Source organism: Geospiza fortis, unplaced genomic scaffold (genome assembly GCF_000277835.1).
Source record: "Geospiza fortis unplaced genomic scaffold, GeoFor_1.0 scaffold138, whole genome shotgun sequence".
Classification (NCBI taxonomy): domain Eukaryota; kingdom Metazoa; phylum Chordata; class Aves; order Passeriformes; family Thraupidae; genus Geospiza; species Geospiza fortis.
The window spans coordinates 9,976,532-9,990,234 of record NW_005054307.1 but is presented as its reverse complement, the minus strand read 5'-3'; the positions used below and the strand labels follow the sequence as shown (position 1 = coordinate 9,990,234).

Below are 13,703 nucleotides of genomic sequence, written 5' to 3'. Positions count from 1 at the left end.
CAACATGTTTCTCAATGTAATCGTCTCATTTAGCTCTGCATTAAGAGAAAGTTTATACTTATATCTCATTAAAGTCATATTCTGAGGCCAGAAATAAGTCCCTGCTGTATCTGTTCCAGAAGTTCTGTTTTTATATTTCTCTGAAGCATGAGATCTAGGAAAAAGACCCCTGAATGGGGTGGAACAGCACTCTGGGTAGTACAGAGAATCCCTCTGCTGCTGTGCCTATCTGGTGTCTTTCTTGTAAGTTGCACTGACCATCAGTTTGAGAGTGGGAGAAAAATTTCCCTCTTTTCTCTTTGGTTTTCAGGTATTTCTAGCAAGGTTCATGTGATGGAAATAATCTGGATATGCCTTCTCTAGTCCTTTCTATTTCAGGGACCTCAAACACAGATAGTTTATCAGTGATTTTTGCTATACCAGTATGTCTTTTGAGAAGCTTTGGTGGAGTATACAGCAAAATGTAATGGCCTGTAATGCTTGAGAGATCAAGCAGGTAATTCTGTGTGCCCTTCTGACACTGACTTCCTGGGCACTTAGTGAATGATTGCTGAGGTCTGTGACACTACCAACACCATGGTTTCTCTTTGGAGTGTGTTTGTGGTTGCTGGAGTTGGGTATTTTAAAGGACATGAAAGGAAATGAAAATCATATCTAACTTCTCTAGATGTAGTTGTTCTGGACATACTTTAAATTTTTGCTATGCTATTGACAAGAGAAGTGATACCTTTCAAAATTGTGCAAATATCAATCACAGAAGAGCTTTCCTGCTTTGTGGAAATTAATTTTTGTCAGTCATAATATACAACACAATATACCCAGAAAAAATACATGTATGAAATGAAAAGATTTTTTTTAAAGCTTACAGAAATAAAAGATACAGGGAATCTTGAATCAGATGAAAATTGAAGTCTGTAATTTCTTAAGCTAACTCCTTTCATTGTAACTTGTAATGAAACTTGTAATGAATCTTGTCAGAAAATCAATACATCATTTTTTTTACTGTGACAAAATTTAATTATGTTCCAGGTCTAAGGTAGGAATGTTAACTTTTCTGTAGTCAGCACTTTCTATAATAATAAATAACAATCCAGCTAATATTACATTAGCCATATGCCCACATTTGTATTAAAAAGCCAACACGCACACTCACACACGCACACTCACACACGCACAGCCTTCTATGCACACAGACATCAATTGGATTTTTTTTGGGGGGGAGGGAGGAATAGGGAGGAATTCTGTACTCTAGTGCCAGTTATTTAGACAAGAATATTTATTTTTCCCAATAGAACACTTCAATACCACTCTGAATTTTACCCCATTTATTGATTTTGGTTCAGTTATATTAAACTGAAATATTACCAGATGCTATATAAGAGGAAGAGCATGAGGATTCCTCAGTGCTGTGTGTGTTACATCGTTAAACCTTGTGTTGGGGAATTTGCAGATTTAAAGATTAAACCAATTAAAGATGATGTATTTACAAAACAGATTCCACATATATTTAATCTGTAACAGTGTTTAGGTGTTCTGAGGAAGATTTGTAACCACTTTGTTTTAAAACTAGTGCTGCTCTGGCTGTTAGTGGCAGAACTAATTGTAGCTTTTTCAGCCGAGGATGGAATACTCAAGATTGAGCCATTCTGGGTCATTGTGTCTGTGCTGAAGGGAGAGTGTTCTTTTATTCACTGTGGAATTAGAGAGGCTTGAAACATAACTTGTGCCATTCTTTAGGAATGGGTCCCAAGTGGAACAAAAGACCTTTATTGTTGTTACCAATTGTCTTTACAGTTGTACAGATAAAACTAGAGAAGAGTGTCTGTTAATAATTGATGCAGACCACATCCCTCTAATGCAGGGGATCTTCTGAAGTTCTTCTGCAGGGCAAAGAACTTGAGTTGTCTTGACTAACTCTCTTTCTGTTCAGAATGTTCAAACTGCCATAGTTAGACCAACAGAGCATGTTTCTGAAAGCCCATAATTATATTTAAATGATAGCCTTGAAGAAACAGCAGAGTAAACATGTTGTTAAGCAATCAACCACAAAACATGCAGAATAGTTATCAGTGGTTTCAGAATGCAAATTTACTTACTGTTTACTTGGATTTAAATTTTTTTCTTCTTTCTTTCTTTCTTTTACTGCTCTGCAGAGATGCCTGGCCATCCCCCTTCCTTCAGTGGAAAATCCACAAGCAACCAGAAGTTAAACCTGACTGAACCTGACTGAACCACTTTGTTTCTAATGCTTTCACATGAAAGCTGGAGGCTCACACTACTGGTCCTCCTTTTAATAAGGAGAGCTAATTTGAACCTCTGGGACTATTTGACCTATAAGACATTTTGCCCTAATGTAAAATTGGTTTAGGCAGTGTAGATTTTTTTTTTTTTTTTTGGTGGTCCTATGCTTGAATTCCTTGGTTTTGTGTAGTTGCCATGTATAAGACACTAGTGTGGATAAACCCTTGAGCACTGAGGGCAGGCTCATCCCCAGAGGGCACATTCAGAGGGTTCTGCACTCCAGGGGTTAGCAGAGTTTATAACAAGATTTTCTGCTTTATCTATTCAGGATCCTGTTTGTTCATGAAGGGAAAGAAACCTGAGTAACCTCCCTGCACCTTTGCAATTGTCAGTGCCATGAAATACAGTGAAAATATTAATTTAAGATTGTTATTGTTGTTAAGGTATGGACACTATGTAGAAGGGACCGGCTCCGTTCTGCAGACAGCAGTAGATGTACAGGTAAGTGTGTAGTCTAACATATTAGAATGACAAAAACTTTAGACTTTTTTCAAAGCTTGGGTTTTTTCTGTCTTCTCCTTTGTTATTCTGAATGTTATAAGATAAAAATCGTTTAAATGTGTATTTTATGGCAGCTGAGTTTCCAGTTTGTGTTCCTAGACGAGTTTGTTTAGACCAAAATTATATCAGTGTCTCTCTGCAAGGAGAATATGAGTTGCTATTATTTTTATCTGTCATGTCAAACAGAATTTTCACAGAGGTATGTGAAAACCTTAAAAATTACTAGTTCTGTGGAGAACCTACAGTACAGTGTTATGAATCAAGGGCTGGCTTTTGTATGCACATAATTCAGTAAATATTATCAGATGTTTAACATTTTTGAATTTCAAAATTATTTATCTGTGAAGAGTATTTTGAAAAGTTCTACTATTGATAGAATAGTAGAATAGGTTCATGACAAGTAGTATTTGGGCCTTGGGGAAGGTAATAAATGTACTGGTTAATCACCATTCAGAGATACTTTTCACAAAGCCTGTGTTGTACACAAGCCCTTCCTCCTGCACTTCTGTGCTGTTCACTAATATTATAGGGCATTTCTAAGCATAAGAGGAATGCAGCTCTGGAATTCAGGATAATCTCAAAGCGAGAGTATTAAAACAGCTGTATCCACACAGCTTTTAATTCGTATGAATGGTCTGTTATTGAGTTATACTGAGTCACTGTCCTTTGTCATTAACAAATGTTTACTCTTTGATTGCCCCATTAAGTATTGGTATAGCTTGGAACTGGAGGAAGAAATTATGGATATCCTCATGGCAACATTGATTTCTTTCTTGCAAGTCCATGTGTTGAGATGTTGGCTGCAAAACCAGAATGCAAATGACACTTTCAAGCAACACATGCTATTGTCTTTGTCACTTTGATAATTAAGGAAATATTCTATTAAGATGTGTGTAAATTTTATATATTTGGCCTGCATCAGTCACATTTCTTGGTTTTGATATTCTTCATAGCTTGAATCAGTGTTTAAACACATTGATGAGTTATCAGAAGAGGAGAAGCTTATGAAATTGTCAACACTAAAACTGAGGTACTTTACCCCAAGAGAAATAGCAAATCTTCATGGATTCCCTTTGGAATTTGGTATGTGCTGCAAAATACACACTTCTACATTATTTTTCAGAAATGCTAATGTATTTTTTTTACTGGGACTAATCTAATATTTTTATTTTGCATTTTTTTCAGACCACTCAGTTCTTATGATTGAATGATTCTTGTTGTTTGGCTAACTTTGAATTTCTCTAAATTTCCACTAGTTTTTTTCGTGTATTATAAGTGCCAGCTTCTGTGATGAGGTTTATCTTCATAAGCTAAGAAGAAGGTTTTGGCATGCAAAATGCTCTGTTAGTGAAGTGCAATGAAGGAATACCTTTGTTTAAAGTTGAAACTATTTATTCAGCAGCCAGTGTTACTCAGAACTGTGGTAAATCAACATATCCTGCTAGCTTAGGAAGTCTATTTGTGGTTCTCAGTGTTTGAGCTGCTTACTTTCTCCCTTCCACACATTTATAGCTGCTGACTGGGAATTTCAGATGGTACAGATAGCTCTTTGTTGAGGAGTAACCAATCTATGAAGCCATCTCTATCTTCTAGAAAGGGCAGCCCTTGGTGAGGTACATAATTTTCTAAGTGGTTGTTTTTTTGAAGAAGGATTCAAAGAACAAGACTCAGCAGTATCAGTACACTGGATACACATCAACAAGAATTAAACCTGAAATAAATTCATCAGAATTCTCCTTGTAAAAAAGGGCAAGCATGAAAGTGTAGCTTTTAATATCTGCTAATAAACTGTCCTGCTGACATCACATCAGATCAATTTATTGTCACTCAGCAACAAAAGCACACATGAAATCATGGAAGGGTTTGTGTTTGAAGAGACCTTAAAGATCATCTATTTCCAGCCCCCTTCCACTAGACTAGGTTGCTCAAAGAATAAGACAGCACTGACCTTGAGTAATTTGTTATATTTTGCTTTGACTTCCTCAGTGACTCTGAGAAATGTGACTTGTTTCTATGTATTGCTTTCTTTCACAATTTTAGTTTGTTTTTTCATTTATTACTTGTTATATTCAAAATTGCTACATTTGGAGAACATGATCAAGGTTGCACAGTGAAACTAGAATTGCCAGCAGTAAGCTTACATGTTTATGAGTATTTGCAAGTGTGTGCTGTGTTGTTACATACCAACATGCAATGTTTTTTCATAGCCTCTCTTCTTTATGGATCTGTTCTATTTGCCTTTTAGCGCAGCTCTGTTTCATATTCATGTAGGCTGATGTCAAAATACTTGAACTTAACAGAGCTGGATTGGGCTTGTATAGGCTTATCATGCTGCTCTGGGTCTCTTTTGGGCACAAAATTGCCCATTTTCTCTTTTTTTAAATGTAGATGGAGTTTTTCCACTGTTAAATCAGTCTCTGTGACAATTACTGAGAGGTGCAATAGGGTTAATGTTGCTTATATTTTACAAAGGGAGAACTGAAACAATGGAGAGATTTATGTTTGGAAGACTCCATTACTTTTGGGTGAGCAGTTCACAAAAACTGACTTATATAATTTCATAGTGCTTGGAGTGATAGCTTGCTTTCTGTTCAGAGCTCATCTGCAGACACCTGTGAGGCTCAATATTTTTGCAAACCAAAACTGAACTCTGAAGACCAGTCAGGCTTCTGAATTTGAGGATCAACCAGATCATCACCATGTACATTTAGCAGACCTGTCTTTTGTCATCTGGGATTCTGCCTCTCAGAGGAGAGTACCCTTTTGCCATAATTATGGCAGTTAGTATTATAACTGTTGTACAGTTCTTGCAGTTCCCTTCCCTCTCTATACTGCTTTTCCAACTTTGATGACACATAAAGCAAGCCTCTCTCTCATTCAGTGGTTTCCTCTGGCATATACTCCTGAGTCATAGGCAGAGCATGCATTTTCCCCTGCACTGAGTCACAAGTCTGACATTTCTTTGTGTTTAAAACTTCTCCCACTTTTTGCTTAAAAAAGTGTTACTTGACTCTAGGCTGATAGAAATCTTTAATGAGTTTCAGTATTGTAATCTTAGTTTCCTTTGAGAATTTTCAAGCTCTGGATTTTTTTTGAAAGTGGATATGCAGCAAAGAGTATTGCCCTGACAGCATTTGTGCCATGCTAAACTTCAAGTAATTATTGTGAAATATGGTATTTTCAGAGAAAAATGTGTTATAAGTTCTCTGCTACCGTGTTCTGTAGTGACAGCAACATTTAGGCTGAAATGTTCAAAACCAGGAAGCTTGGAATTGTACCCACTGTAAATATGTTATTGGTCCAAGAAACTGAAGAAACTGAGGAAACTAAAAGCTGAAAACTATGTGAACAGACTGTCAGCAGCTTTGTAACAGATGCTGTTACTAGTGCAGCTACAGTATCATCAGAAGAAACGTGATTGTCTAAATGCTTCTGCATTTTAAGAAGTTGATGGCCTTTTCTAATATGTGAGGTCCAGAATTAAAGTCATTGTTCATTCTTAACATGACCAGATTTATTTGTGCTTTTAACATCAAAAGGTATAAATAGTAATTGCACTATAGTTCAATGAAATACTGCAGTCATTTGTCTTTGTCACTCTGGTGGGTCCCACAGCAATATCATTAAAAGTGAACAGAGTGTTCTTGCACCTGTGACCTGCTTTCATGAGAGTGATGTCAGGATGTGTTTTCCATTTTTCTTCTTAGCAATGCGTGCAAGCTTTTAGGAAACAAAAGCCAGCATGGTGGGGAAGTATGTGCTGTTGAGACCTCAGTGTCCTCAGGTTCTGTGTGTGACATAAATGCTACAGTGAGAGCTGTGCAGCAAGTGCCAGCATACTGGAAGTTGTTGAATCTGACCTTCTGATGTGGCCACTCTGGAGCCAAGAAGATAGAAAATGCAAGACAATGTTAACAGTCAGAGGGAGGAGGCTTGGGATACAGGAAACCACGAGTTCTGGAAATTAATGTTTGGCTCTTGGTTGCCAAAAGGCAGTAGGAGAAATTCTGAGATTTTCAAGATTCAGATAGGCTTCTTGGGTTCTAAGTGCATGTGTGTGTGTGCATAAATACATATTTATTTTCCTGTATGTTTTTAAAATGCCTTTATTCTGTACCTTATCCGTCGATGGAATGGGAAAACTCCATCTAAGGAAATGTGTGTGGGAGTGCAAGTGATTGCTCCAAAGACAGAAGGTTGCCCAAATATGAGTGCCAGGAAGCTGGGCAGAATGGATGGAGCTGGCAGAAGATATGTTTACCAAAGCAGTCCACATTTGAGGCATTAGTAACTGGCAGAGAAGGATGGAACAACTCCTCCCAGACACCACCTCCTCCTCAGAGCCTCCTTTGGCTCAATAACTGTACAACCACATTCTCTTCTCAGCTCTCTCTGGAACAGATTTTTTTCTGAAGAGCTGTGAAAATTTCAGAGCATACATATCACTACTTGCACTCACAGTGTGCTTGTGCATCTGAGCTAATTGGGGTGGTGATGACTTCCGAGTCATAGTTAGGTGTTTCTTCTTAGGGAATGACGAAATAATTGTATGTGGCCAGGTTTCAGCAGTTTACTATATGACCCTCACAGTTAAGTCACTACTGCTGTTCATCTTTTACTCAGGTTGAAGCAAATGTACTTTACCTCACAGTTGGAGTAAGGTAAGAGTGCAAACAAGGACAGAGCAGACCAACTGGCTGCTTGAAACTGCTTCACTCTCAGGAGCCTGGTAGTCAGTACACAGCACAGCCCTTTCACAATACCTGGGCTGGTGTCCTTTTTACTGGCTCTCCCTTCTTTCTGCCAGGCCATGCACTTACTATGGAGAGGACATTTCTGGTGCTGTCTGTATATCTGAGTGTGTTTAATGGGGTCAGCATTGAATTACATGGAAAATTGTTCAACTGCTTGATCACTCTGAATAAGCCTTGCTCATTGTTTAATCTGTATGGGTGGTATATTGCACTGAGTGACTTGGGATTTGCCTGAGCTGTTCGAGGGGATCATGTGGCAAGAACAATATAAAGCCTACTGAGAAGTGCAGTTTAGTCCATCTGCAGAATTGTTGCATTTTTCTTTCTGCTATGGTCATGTTCTTCTGTGGATGTTATCTAGAGTATCAGTTGTGCAGGGATTTAGTGCTGGTGCCCCTCCCTGAGACTGCTGGATGTTTTGAGCTCTCTGAAGGGAAGGTAGATCAGCAGTAGTTACACAACAGAGGAATGTTTTGAAGCTTCTTGTGAAACCTTAGAGATGGCAGTATTGATAACAGAAGAACTGATACAAATCCAGTGAATTGGTTGTGAATTGGTTTTGTAACCTTGTGAATTTTTGGGGGGCTGGAGGGAGGGTGAATCCTGCTGCAATCTGTGATAACTACACTGAGAAATGTTCACTGAAAAGAAAATTAGACTAAAAAGTAGGAGCAAACCCAGACTAGTGATGTTGCACTATATGTTTTTGTTTTAGGTTTTCCTGAAAAGGTAACAGTAAAGCAATGCTATCGTCTTCTGGGAAACAGCCTCAATGTACACGTGGTGGCAAAATTGATCTCCATTCTACTTGAATAATTTAGAACCTGAAACTGATGCATATGGACTGGTGACAGAAAATACTTCCATCTTTTAGAATAAAGCTGGTGGAACCTGGACAAATACCAGAGCTTACCAAGATACTTGTCCACACATTTTGCTGAATGATTTTGATATATTTTTAATAACTTGCATTCATGATAGATTTAAACTGTATAGGTGTTTTATTTAAATGGCAGTTTACAGGACTTACTTCCTTTATTTAAATGTTCTTTTAAGTTTGCAGAATGAAAAATAGTGCACATGCAAATATTTCAATGAGAAAGGACAAGATTTGATTTTTATCTTAAAACCATTTTCAAGTACTGTGTGAAACTGTCAAAGCTATTTCAGTTAGGTGTAGAGATCAAGTTCTATGCGTAACATGTCTTCATCTTTAAATGTAAGTAATCCATTCTGAAAAGATTTACTGTATATATGATCTGAAATTTTGATGTGATTTTTTTAGCTCATGAAACTAATAAATTCAGTATTTTATATAAAATTTTTAAGATGTAGTATTGTTCTTTATGGTTGTCTCATCTTCTTTAAATACTTGTAGGATTCTGGAACCCAACTGTATTTGTCTGGAATGATTTGTTTAGTTGCAGCTGAATGAAAATGCTTCAAGATTATCATAAGCCTGAGAATTACTTCCCTATTTCTCTTCTCATATTATTCAGGATAAGATCATTGCTCCTCACCAAAGACCTGCATGTAAAAGACATTAAAAAAAAAAATTAAAGCTCCATGTTTAGGTTCCTGTGATATAAGAACTGGAGAAAAACCATATGGGCTTTTTCTGTAAATCTTCACAAATCTTGGTGGCAGTACTGGGGTTAGGAGTGTATGTTGAGGTGAAACCACTGCATGTGGCCATCCCAAGTGCCATTGCTGCACAGTGCCTCGTGGAGCTGGACTCAGTGGGTGTGTAATCAAGTGCTGTGAGTTCAGTACCTCTGAAATTATAGAGAAAATGATGGAAAACTGAAAGCCTTCTAAAGAAGCATGTGCTCTGGTTGTTATCTTTCCTTGAGATTTTCCCATTGCTATCTAGACTAAAAACAGCTTGAATGAGGAAGAGACAAGATGATACTTAGCAGGCATCCTTAGGGAGATTATGTGCCAGAAGACAGAAGGATTTTGTAGTTGATCATAGTTCCTGTGCACCTAAACAGTGAGCTAAAGTTGTCAGTCCTGAAAGTGAATGAGTTTTCTTTCCCCTCTCCCTTCTACCCATGGGATGACACAGGATATGTTCCATCTGGGTTTGGTAGTGCAGGAAAAAGACCATAGAGAGCAGAGCTGCTGTACAGATACTGTAGCTATTTTCATCTGCTGTATTCCTGAAAACAATTTAAAAATAAATTTTTGTAGATAAATTCACACAGCTTTATCTTGTGCTGGGTCCTGCATTTCTTCTTCAGTCTTGATTTGCATGCTGCTTGTGGACTGTTAAACCACGAAAAGTTTGGGCTGACCTACTTCAGCCTGTCTGATTCTCCAGGAGCATATTGACCACTTGGGCTGTTCCAGTTGAAAAAGAGAAATGGAAATGGTTTCTCCTGAAAGTGCTCTGGACAAAGCCCTAGAGAAGGTGAGGTTGGCCTTTGTCCTCACCTGGGCACTTGTACTACTGAAATGGCAAAAAAGCACTGCTGTGCTGGCTACTAAACTGCAAAGAGCAGGTGTGGTTTTGACAGTGAACCATGGTTACCTGTACCCACAATGGTTATTGTATAAATTTATCAGCCAGATCAATAACTAGTATCTGTATGGTCTTGTTCTTGGGAGAAATGTGGTAGTATGAAGTCCTATTGCTGTCTAATATGTTCCAAACATTGGTATGAAAACAAAGGATATCTATTTGATATATAGATCTGAATTTCCTTCTGCTAAATCATGTGAATAGTCTATTCATTCTGCTTCACTGTAGTAATACTTGGAAAAATATTACTATTAACAATTAATCTTCAATTCCTTTATGTGTAGAACATAAATTAATGCTTTATATGCCGCTTGTAAGTTAGCAGTGTTGAAGTGTAAGTTGAAATGTACCTAGCTTCACCTAAAACTGATACAGTAATACAGAGCCTGTTACATATGGATAGTGAATTTTAATTCAATGTGATTGTGAAAACTGAATCTGTTTGCTAATTTGAGCTATTTTGAAGGAAAAAAATTTAAATAATTCAGGGTTGTTAATACATATTTGTGTATTTTACCCCTGATAACCCTGTAATACTGGTGCAGCTAAATTGAGTGACTGCTGCTTATCCCCTTGGTTTGTTATTAATAGCCTGGTTTACTGAGTTCTGTTGGGTTGTACCTGCTTGACCTCACTTGATGATCATGTTGCTTCCTTTTCCAAGCAGTCTCCTAATCCTAAGTGCTTTGCAGTGTACATCATTGCTGTACTTTGCAACTTCAGCTTAAGCATTTTCATGGCAATGAAATGTGATTACAAAAGCAGCTGAAAGGTGAAGTAAAATCTGGAAAACAGCTTTGGAAAGGGAGGGAGATTCCCAAAATCTGATTTTTTTATTTTGTACCTCATTCATTTGCACATCTTAATTACATTTCATTATCTGAGTGAGGTTATGTGGTTGTGTTCCCTTAAATTTGAGAATTTCCATGCAGAAAAAGGCTGTCGTGTTTGATGGTGTTATATTTATGTAGTCATTTTTGAAGCTTGCAGATTGACTTACAAAAATCTTCCCTATACCACCTAGTTTTTATCTGAGTTAGTCTGGAGTTTCCCTATACTCGTGAAGAAACCTGTCTAGTGGCAAAATTACTAAAATACCATTTTTTTAACACAGTGAGTTTGAGTCGTTTTTGATGCTTGCAGTGGAGGTGCATCCTTCCATGCAGTGAATGTGAGGCTCCTGCCCAGAGCCTTTTTTATCTCACTTTTGACTGATAGGAGACTTATAAGGATTTTCAGGAATCTCTGTATTACAGTCTGGGAAAACATCAGTTGGTGATAGCTATTTCTTAAATTTAAACAGGGGAAAGCCCATTTTGGTTTTGACAGAGACATTTCAATAGAAACCTGAACAGGCCCACGGCTTCAATGACGATACAATTCGTTTTAGCAGTTGTCACACATTTCTTAAATCAGTGGAAAATTTAGAAAATATTTGTAGCATCTCAAGGATGAATTATTCAATTCTCAGCTCCTCCTTTGGCTCCTCTTATTGCTGTTCATACTAAAGTTTAACATTTGAATTCTTGTATAAGTACTGAATTATATTTATTTTCTTTAGCAGTTTAATATATTTTGTTTCCTATGTGTTTACAACCACTTAGGTGTTGTATTTTTTCTGCAAGTTATTTAAAGAATATGACATATTAGTAAGGATTTAGAGGAGATTAAGTAATAATTGCTTCAGAGCACTAGCATTTCTGAGCAGTCTTATGTAAATATTGTATAAAATTGAACTGATCAAAGAAATACCCAAGGAAAAATAATGTGAAACCATGAAAAAGTAGACATAGAGCTCAAAATTAATTTCAATAGCCATTTTCTCTTTGCCTGTGCAAATATGAGTATTGAAGTGTTACAGCCTCATTAGGGGAAGTTTATGGAATACTGAGTAGTGATAGTATGTCAATGTTATTTAAATGTTATTGTGAAGAGCAGGACAAGATTTATGTTACTTTTGTCTAGTAGATTTTAAGGTTTGGGGAATTTATATAGCCATTAAAGAAAAGAAATAGGGGCCCAAGGGGGTCAGGCAGCCGCCTGTGAAGGCAAGACAACTGGATTGTTCTCTTTGACTTTCCTCCACCTGGTCCTGTTGACAATGGGAGGAAGCTGGATGAGGAACCTTCTCAGGTGAGAGCTGTGGTGAAACAAGAAGCAGAGTTGGAAGGGTTTAAATCAACCTGAACACAACACTTTTAATGAGAGAGTTGTTGGATGTCAGATGGCCACTCTGGTTGGATGCCCTTCACTAGGGTTTGGGAAATTGCAGCAAAAAAGTTCCTGAAATCTCCTCCAGGGAGGAATGTCTCTGATTTTAGATGCAGGAATACATCCTGAAATCCCAGCTTCAGTGAGAGCGTGTTTGTCTTGTGCTTTTCTCCATGCACTGGACTGTTTTAATTCAAATATTTTTAAATTGCCACCTGGCACTTGGAAGCAAAGAATGTTGATGGTACTGAGATTTTTTCTCATATGTAGATAGCAATAAATAGTTTTGATTAGTTCAAATGTTTGCCCTTATATATTTTAAAAAATAAAATATATTTTATTTGAATCTTATTCTGTTTATGGCATTCTTCTCAGAATTAATATTTTTATAGGCATTGTGTGTATTGACTACAATTAACATATGGCATTACTCATTCTTTGCACATGTGTTATGAGGTGAAGCTGGTGGAGAAGGAGAAGATAGGACAAGTTCATGTAAGAAAAATCCTCTGAGAATACTGAGTAAGTAGATTTCTGACTGAAGTTCCTGAGCTGCTAATAACTGGAGGCCAAGAGAGTACCTAGGAGAGGTACTGTATATGCTTACCCCTTTGTGTACCCTTTATTTTCTATCTGCTTTTGGCCACTGTTGGAGAGTGACCTGGGTGATCCACTGACCTGGAGAGATCTTTTCTAGCCCAGGATGATGACTCTTATTGCTTATTTTGTATGGTGACAGAATGTCAGTACTTGTAACCACAGCCTCAAGGCACAGCAAAGGCTTTACAGACATAGCTCAGACTGAGCTTCTTGGTGAGAGCCAGCAGCACAGAACAGAACGAATCTGAGGGAGCTTGTGCAGCCAGGTCCATTCATGGCTTACAGGTTATTAGTGAAGAAGGGTTGCTATGCAAATGGAAGGCCCTAAAAATAACTCCAGTGTATGTTAAAAGGACTGGAATAATCAATAGAAAAGAAAAAAGCCAATACAAGCAACTGGAAGCTTTTCAACAACCTAATTGCAAAAAAAGAATTAAATGGAGAATAGGAAGCATCAAAGTGGTTTATAGAAACAACCATGTGTAGGAAGAAAAACCAGAAAGACAGAAGAACTACAATAAAAGCCTCATAAGGGAAGTAAAAATCTAATGTGTTAAATCTTACTTGCTATAAAGGAATCCAGGGAGAATTTGGACAGTAGATCAATTTCAGCTTAAGTAGCTAACTAAATCAAGACTCTTATCTTTGTCATTTGCTATTAAAAAACTGAAAAACTCAATTTCCTGGCCAGGTAGTTTACCTTCATTAGCAGGTAAATTATGAACTTCGTCAACTGTGTTGAGGAAGCAGAATCTTAAACAGGTGGCAGAGGGCAGAATGCTGAAAAGAAAAAGAAATCCTTAAGGAGGGGT

General features: G+C 37.5%; 1 protein-coding gene across 1 annotated transcript in view; it reads left to right on the top strand.

Annotated features, from left to right (window-relative positions):
* The window catches only part of TRDMT1 (tRNA aspartic acid methyltransferase 1), a 28,883-nt gene extending 20,006 nt beyond the window's left edge, over positions 1-8,877 (top strand). The window contains exons 9-11 of the mRNA XM_005418650.2: positions 2,685-2,742; positions 3,756-3,885; positions 8,272-8,877. Of these exons, the coding sequence (XP_005418707.2) occupies positions 2,685-2,742; positions 3,756-3,885; positions 8,272-8,372 (289 nt within the window). The 3' untranslated portion in view covers positions 8,373-8,877. The remainder of the gene's footprint in view (positions 1-2,684; positions 2,743-3,755; positions 3,886-8,271) is intronic.
* The last annotated feature ends 4,826 nt before the right edge of the window (positions 8,878-13,703 follow it).